At 40.6% G+C, this 9,003-nt stretch overlaps 1 protein-coding gene across 1 annotated transcript; it reads left to right on the top strand.

Annotated features, from left to right (window-relative positions):
• Positions 1-3,239: 3,239 nt before the first annotated feature.
• Positions 3,240-4,217, top strand: LOC147334503 (uncharacterized; the record flags this gene model as incomplete). The annotated part of the gene is made up of 1 exon (XM_086285933.1): positions 3,240-4,217. A coding segment is annotated over one exon (978 nt), but the record flags the coding sequence as incomplete, so codon positions are not given.
• Between the last annotated feature and the right edge of the window lie 4,786 nt (positions 4,218-9,003).

Below are 9,003 nucleotides of genomic sequence, written 5' to 3'. Positions count from 1 at the left end.
TCCATAAAAATATATCCTGTCAAAATATGAAATAGAAATATGAACACGCTGCAAAAACCCCCAGAAAAAATAAGTTAAAACATATACAAGGTTCGATCCGCATGTAGACGGAGCTGTGCCATTGCTTCAGGAATGGAACTAATAAACTCTGCGGGTCATACTTTCCCTTGAGTGTCCCATTAGAATGCAGCTCCATCTGAATCTGCACAGGTGCAGTTTATCCTGCGGGCCTTGAGTTTGACATATGTGGTGTAGGGCAGCGGTCCCCAACCTTTTTTGCACCACGGACTGGTTTATGCCCGACAATATTTTCACAGACCGGCCTTTAAGGTGTCGCGGATAAATACAACAAAATAAAACTAGTACTGGTACCGAAAAAAAGAAGATTTATTCATAACACACGTGAAAATACCCAGGAAAACCGAGTTATCGATAAAAACAATAACAAAATAACGCTGAAAACCGATAAAAACCCTGAAAACCATACATTTCACACCTGAGCCTCAACTCTCGCGGCCCGGTACCAAACGACTCACGGATCGGTACTGGTCCGAGGCCCGGGGGTTGGGGACCGCTGATGTAGGGGGTGAGCATTGTCACCTGTGAGGGAAATGCTGCCTCACAGCATCACACAACCTCTACTAACAAGAGTCAATAGCCCAACCCACAGATTACTTTCCTTACAAATGTGTCGCCATTTAAACATAAATGCTTTACATGCTTGTCAACGGTATATGATTTACTATACCGTTGCTGTCAAGAGATGTATTGTAAAACACTTCTTCAGCTGAGAATCAGAGAGGAGAAACACACAGTTTTACTTGTATACAAGGGCAGCACAGAGCACTCGCACTGAGAGTGAGGACTCTGAGACTCACAGCTCTGTGACTGCCTCGGTCTTTATTTATACATCAGTGGGTGTTTGTTCCTTACATTGGAATGTGGATGTGTATATGTGTGTGTGTGTGTGTGTGCGTGTGTGTCAGAGTGTGACCCCATAAACGACTTCCCTTAACGTGCTGGTCTGGAAAATCCAACAGTTCATCTATATGTAAAAAAGGCACTTAGACTAAAACTGACATAGCTGACTGACATTGTTTATCCTACCGCAATACAATAAAAGAAGGTACAACCTTTCCCATGCTCCTATACGTGGGGGTGAATGCCAGAACACCCTGGAATGTACACAACGTTGTTACAGACCTCCTAGGATGAGACATTCTTTCAATATGCCACCAACTATATACTTCTAAACACAAATGATTACATGCAGTATTCTACCATATGCAAACTTATATCATTAAAAAATTACAGGGAGTGCAGGCAAGTTGTATTTTTGAGGAATAATTTTATTATTGAACAACAACCATGTTCTCAATGAACCCAAAAAACTCATTAATATCAAAGCTGAATGTTTTTGGAAGTAGTTTTTAGTTTGTTTTTAGTTTTAGCTATTTTAGGGGGATATCTGTGTGTGCAGGTGACTATTACTGTGCACCACAGTAATAGTTATTCAGTTATTTTGCGCCTTGGTTTTTCCACACGTTTCTTGCGACCCTGTTGACTATTTTGAATGAAACGCTTGATTGTTCGATGATCACGCTTCAGAAGCTTTGCAATTTTGAGACTGCTGCATCCCTCTGCAAGATATCTCACTATTTTTGACTTTTCTGAGCCTGTCAAGTCCTTCTTTTGACCCATTTTGCCAAACGAAAGGACGTTGCCTAATAATTATGCACACCTGATATAGGGTGTTGATGTCATTAGACCACACCCCTTCTCATTACAGAGATGCACATCACCTAATATGCTTAATTGGTAGTAGGCTTTCGAGCCTATACAGCTTGGAGTAAGACAACATGCATGAAGAGGATGATGTGGACAAAATACTCATTTGCCTAATAATTCTGCACTCCCTGTATACTGACTACTAAGAACAATTTTCCATTGACAGTTGCAAATAGGGCTGGGTATCGTCACTGATTTCTAGAATCGATTCAATTCCGATTCACAAGGTCCCGAATTGATTCGATCCACGATTCGATTTAATTCGATTTAATTCGATTCGATTTAAATCTGGGAAATTTTGACAGTCAGAAATATTATAATTCAGATCAGTACATTTACATATTTTTGTATCAATAAAAAGGAAGCTGACACACGCAAGACTTTATCACAGGTGTGAGCGTCACAGCAGATGCCTTTGTGTAAAAGTAGCTGAAGATAAAGCACAGAAAAACATGAAGGTGATTTTCCTGGCCTGGGATTTTATAAAAATATTCTGCAGTTTCATCAAAAACGAAAGAAAACTTCCAAAAACAAAACAAACAAAAAAAAAAAAACGAAAGAAAACCATTAATCAACATATGAACGTTACCTCTGAAGTTACAACGGTTTTATTAGAGACACGTCTAAGCGTTTTGCATTTTGAATAATTTTAAAAAGTTTAAATTTGTTCAGTATTGAACAGCAGAAATGAGGTTTTCTTTTCGGAAAATGTAAAAGGGAAAAAAACAGCAGCTGACAGCGCTGTAAACAACAGTAGACTGGTGCGTAACAAGCAAGCGAATAATGAAGAAAGGGAAACTGTTCTTGAAGTACAGAGAGAGAGAGCTGTGCATCCCGGTGGAAGCAAAACAGTAAAAGTCAGAGTGAATACATGACGATGTTTATGTGAAGCGTTTGGATCTTCTTTTGCTGCTGGTTCGGTCAATATTGTTTGGAGAGAGATCAAACTAACAGCTTTAGAATCAGCGCATAAAGGGCGTGAACACAAAGCGCGATTCAAAGAATCAGCGCGCTGTCGGCTTTCAGCCCCGACCGTGAGAAAGGCGACATCTAACTGATTCTGATCCGCGGGTCGCGCTGTGTGTTTTAAGTCTATGTGCAGAATCCGTGTACCTGCTCTCATTTACTGTCTTAACTGTTTGGTGGTTCTTGAAATTTTGTGAGATGTCACCAGAGATTCTGGCATTTCGGGCAAAATAAATTTATATTAAAAAAATCGATTCAGGATTTTAATGAATCGATTTTACGTTATCCAAGCCAGAATCGATTTTAATCGATGAATCGATTATAAAAACCCACCCCTAGTTGCAAATCTAGCAAACACAAATTTCCTTACTTTTTGTGCGAAACCAACAGATGTAAATAGTATGTAGTTTAATTATTACTATAATTTTAATCAAATTAAATCCAACCAATGACATCATAATTATTATTATTATTATTATTATTATTATCCTATCCTCTATTTTTCTTACTTTCTTCCACAGGTCATGCTCTTCAACTCTTCCTCCTTCGCCACAGTTTTCCCCACCCCAACATCCCACGACTCTTTCAATTCCTCCAACTCCACCGTGTCTTTCTACGCATTATGCAGGGAATCAGTACCAAGCATTGTCATCTACACCATGTACACCTTTACAAACATCCTTGTCCTCTGTCCACTCTACATCTGCATCCTCTACATAGGTTTCCAACATTGGAAGTGTCAGCACTCTGCATCTGCAGGAAGGTCGATGAGCCTCTCTGACTATTTCACCTACAACATGATGATCTTGGAGATGTTTGGTGTGTTTGGATCAGTCCTCTATTGTTTGAGCAAACCTACAAGTAATGACTTACTAATGATGTTGGGCATATATTTATTTTGCATAGTTTTTCCTGGACAGACATTTTTCCATGTCCTGACCTGTGTGGAGCGCTATCTGGCCGTTGTTCACCCCATTGCCTACATGCATGTGCGAGAAGTATCGAGGGTCAGGATTAAAAACATCTGCACCTTGTGTGTTTGGCTGATATGTGGCGGTTGGGTGGGAATAGTAAAGCTGTACTACCCCAGTTTTCCCATGGTCCCGTTTCTTTCATTGGGCATCTGTCTGTTAGTTATTATTGTGTGCTGTGCGTTTGTTCTCCATGCTCTGACTCGTTCAGGGCCAGGACACATGGGTAAGAACAAGGATCGAGTTGACCAATCAAAGCAGAGGGCTTTCTATATGATTACAGCCATAACAGGAGTGATGCTGTTGAGGACTGCTGGCCTCGTGCTTTGTTTTGTAATAGAAACAAGGAAGTTAGTTGATCTCCAAGTGCTGTGCTTGTTGCTGGATTTAGTCATCTGGCTGTCCTTACCCAGCAGTCTGGTTCTTCCTCTGCTGTTTCTGCACAGAAGAGGAAAACTACCAGGCTGTAGGAAGAAAACAGAATCAGGATAAAGAGTCCATTAAGAAAGTTTGACTGATGTGTACAAAACAAAGTTATAATGGTAAAAATGGCCTGTATTTGTATAGTGCTTTACTAGTCCCTAAGGACCCCAACGCACTTTACATATTCAGTCATCCACCCATTCACACACTGCATTTTAATGTATAAAATGCTTTGAAACTTATATGCAATGTATACTAAGCAATAATATGTTGTAGTTTATATAAAATATTTTGATATGTACAGTGTATCAGTGTCTGCTCAGGACATTTGTTTACCTATTTACATGTACATTCTTATTCTTATGTATATCGATATGCCTCAGTTTTAAATGGATTTGTATTATACTAATGGGCAGTAAAAATTAACCAAAGACATCTATAAATAGTAAACAAAGAGGGAATTCTGATTAAGATATACTCTTAATCTAATTCAAATGGTTTTTTTTGTTTGCTATAGTAGTTTATGACTTGCTATGGTACTATCCTAATTTAATTTTTTTCATTAACCTCAGTTCAAGTAAATTATTTGATATATTAATATAGGGACAAAGTCATATGATCCTGTATAAATGTGCTATAAACTGCTAAAAAAAACTTTAATAAAATGACAACAATTAAAAACACTGTATGTCACACATACTTTTCTTCAGTCTTTTTTAATCCATTCACACAACAGCATTTTCATGTTTGTATGACATAGGGCGATCTTGGCTCAAGAGTTGGGAGTTCGCCTTGTAATCGGAAGGTTGCCGGTTCGAGCCCCAGCTTGGACAGTCTCGGTTGTTGTGTCCTTGGGCAAGACACTTCACCCGTTGCCAACTGGTGGTGGTCAGAGGGCCCGGTGGCACCAGTGTCTGGCAGCCTCGCCTCTGTCAGTGGTTACAATGTAGCTTGCAATCACCAGTGTGTGAATGACTGATTGTGTAAAGCGCTTTGGGGTCCTTAGGGACTAGTAGCACTATACAAATACAAGCCATAAGAGTCAGATTGTCAGGAGTTCTCAGAGCTCATTTGTATGAGGGTTGTAATGTCTCAGATCAGTCAATTTTTTTAGAACATTTACTGCTTAATCGTCCCTGAATTGCACAAAAACTATTTTTAACATTAAATTTAGTTTTAAATCTCAAATACTATGAAAAATGTTCCACCGACCCCCTTTTTACCACACATTGTTAACTTGTTTTCTCTTCTTGCAGAATTAATAATTATTATGGGCCACTTTTGGTCTGAGACAACTTTAGTCTTAGTGTTAATTTTTTTTAACAACATAGAAATATCTTTCCTTCCAAATGTATCTGTTGTTTAAGTGTAAGTAGATTATGCTTTTTGTTAACAAGGAAAAGATTTGCCAAGTGGAACTCATGGTGAGTGAACATATAGGTAAAATGTTGTGATTGTTTTGAACAGCATTACAAGTAAACATGCTTTTCTGGAGTTCAGTTTAGAACTCCAGAAAAGCATGCGTTTTCTGTTGTTTTGTGTTTAATTTCCCGATCTCCAGCAATAAAGTTGTGTAAGTTCTGAATCAGTTTCTATAGTACAGTCGTTCAACAACGCAAATGTCTAATTAGTCATTCAGTTAGTCAAGTTAGTCCATTAGTAATGGCAGAAACTATGTTCAACATGTTCAAGGTGATCTGGTGAAAGTCAAACTGAAAATGGCCAACTATGTTGGCCCAGTAATAATAATAATTGCAATTATAATAATAATAAAAATAATAATTATTATTATTTTTGTTATTATTTCACTTTAGAATAAAAACAACACAGGAGCCAAACATTTAATCTTATTAAGATTAGAAGTATACGTGTATAACTGTTAAGATATTCATTGTGTGTACTCATGTTGTACATTGTTTAACTGCATTATGGTTACTGTGGTTTAACAGAGACAGTGTTTTAGTGCTCACCACAAGGAGGCACTGTTTCATTGTACGTTCCTAAAATAGAAGAAGAAGAGAAATAGATACGGCACCTATGAGAAAAGTTTTGCCGCGTGTTAATGAGGAATAAAGTTCCTAAAATATTAAGGACATTTTTGCCTCCGTCATCATTTCCCTTCGAGTTGATCGCTGTCGATGCTGCAATACTCAACAGGTTATGGGCCCAGGGCCGACTCGAAGAAGAGTTTTTTCTCATGAAGATCCGGAGCCACAACGGATAGCGGGCTAACGGCTAAATAGCAACATGGATCAACGAGGAGCAAGCAGGCTCCCTCGACTCATGTTTGACGGAGATGAGACCAGATATGAACTTTGGGAAACTAAGGTGCTAGGATATTTGCACTTGTTGGGATTAAAAGCCACTGTTCTGAAGGAACCGAACAGTGAGGCTGAAGTAGCAGCAGACGGTAAGAAGAACGCTGACGCTTACGCTGAGTTAATCCAATTTTTGGACGATAAAAGCCTCTCACTGATTATGAGAGATGCCCCTGATAATGGGAGAAGAGCATTAGAAATATTGAGGGACTACTACGCTGGAAAGGGGAAGCCCCGAATCATCAACCTGTACACCACGCTATCATCGCTTCAGAAAAAGAGGGAAGAGACTGTCACAGACTATGTCATCAGAGCAGAGGCCGCCATTACAGCACTGCGCAATGCGGGTGAGACTTTAGGTGATGGATTATTGATTGCTATGGTTTTAAAAGGTCTACCTGAAAGTTTTAAGCCATTTGCAATACACGTTACTCACGATAAAGACGATATGACATTTGCTGAGTTCAAAACAAAGCTACGGAGTTTCGAAGACACTGAAAAGTCAAGCGCATCCGAGTGTAGCGACAACGTAATGAAAACAGGAGGAAGAACCGGGCGTGAGCACACGAGATCCAGCGCACAATGCAGATACAAGAGCGATGTGGACATTGTGTGTTTCAAGTGTGGACTAAAAGGCCACCGAGCAAAAGTGTGCAGACGGAGGACGTGGTGCAGTCATTGCAAAAGCAGCACACACAGTGATACCACATGTAGACATAAAGACAAACAAGATGGCGCGCGGAAGGTCGCAGATGAGAGCGGCAACGGATCCAAAGCAGAAACGCCAGATTATGCCTTCAGGATTAAGGGCGTAGACATCAAAGTCCAGCAGTCAGCGTACAGCATTGAGGAGAAAGGCCTGTTGGTGGACACTGGGGCTACCTCACACATCATTAACAGCATCGCCAAGTTCAAGAGCTTCGACGACGCGTTCAGACCGGAGTCACACAGCGTAGAACTGGCAGACGGTACCCAGTGCAGGGGCGTCGCCCAACAGAGGGGGGACGCAGAGGTGTTCCTGATTGACAGTACAGGCCAGCGACGCAAAGCAACGCTGAAAGATGCGCTGTTTATTCCATCATACCCCCAGAACATATTCTCTGTAAAGTCAGCCACTGCATTAGGAGCAACAGTCACCTTCAAACAAGGGCAGGACGTGTTGACCCACAAAGACGGTACTAACTTTAACATTCATGTGTATGGCAAGTTGTACTATTTGCAGACTGAAGTTGAGGGTAATGATAAGTGTAACACCTGTCATGACATACAGGCATGGCACGAGATATTAGGCCATTGCAACTATGAAGATGTAGCAAGATTGCAAGGTGTGGTTAACGGTATGCAGATTAAGGGGAGAACCGATAGACCTGAAAAGGAATGTGAAGTGTGTATCCAGGGAAAGTTTGCACAAACCCGAAACAGAGATCCTGATACAAGAGCAAAGGCTCCTTTACAAATGGTACACACAGATTTAGCAGGTCCGATAGCCACTGAATCTATTGATGGGTACAAATATGTGCAGTCATTCACTGATGATTATTCAAACTCAGTGTTTGTATATTTCCTGAAGACGAAAACTGATACAGTGCAGGCAGCAGAGAAATTTCTAGCGGATGTTGCACCATATGGCAACGTAAAATGCATTAGATCAGACAATGGGACAGAGTTCACATGCAGAGATTTCCAAACCCTGTTAAGGAAAAATGGCATTAAGCATGAGACATCAGCCCCGTACTCACCCCATCAGAACGGTACCGCCGAGAGGGGGTGGCGTACTCTTTTCGAGATGGGCAAGTGCATGCTAATTGAGAGTCAGCTACCGAAATGCCTATGGAACTATGCCATTCAAACTGCTGCTGTAACACGGAACAGATGCTTTAGTAAGCGAACAGGGAAAACACCCTACCAAATGCTGACAGGTAAAAAGCCAGACTTGTCAAAAATGCAGAAATTTGGGTCTGTGTGCTATGCATACAAACAGGACAAGGGGAAACTTGATTCAAAATGTGACCAAGGTTTCTTTGTAGGTTATGATAAGAACAGTCCCGCCTACTTAGTTTACCACCCTGAAACTGAGAAAGTTCAGAAACATAGACTTGTTAAGTTTGTGAGCAAAGTAAATGTAGAAAGACAAACACAGACAGATGAGGGAGAACTAAATGATGACTGTAGCAGAGTAAGACAGCCTATGGCTAACAGACCTTCAGAGAAAGGTGACAAGGACAATGAGGTTCCAGAACCTATTGTGACAGACACAAGTCCACAAAGTGGTATACCTGATGAGCGTGAACGAAAAGAGACAAGTGTGACAAGTGATGGATTTGTCAACAAAAGGTATCCTCTTAGGGAGAGAAGAAAACCGGGACATTTAAATGACTTTGTAGCTGCCAACAGTGGCTGCGATGAGATCCACACCACCATAGACTACTGCTACAGGGCAGTGTGTGGTGTCCCAAACACATTTAAGGAAGCCATAGAATCAGCTAACTCAAAGAACTGGATCAAAGCCATGGATGAAGAAATTCACTCGTTACGGG

This window comes from Aulonocara sp. 'chitande type north' Nkhata Bay, linkage group LG3, assembly GCF_057382095.1.
Source record: "Aulonocara sp. 'chitande type north' Nkhata Bay isolate Kocher_YH1m ecotype deep benthic linkage group LG3, A_spYH_male_GT1.1, whole genome shotgun sequence".
NCBI classification, from domain to species: domain Eukaryota; kingdom Metazoa; phylum Chordata; class Actinopteri; order Cichliformes; family Cichlidae; genus Aulonocara; species Aulonocara sp. 'chitande type north' Nkhata Bay.
The sequence above is the reverse complement of the archived record's forward strand: the minus strand, read 5'-3'. Positions and strand labels throughout refer to the sequence as shown.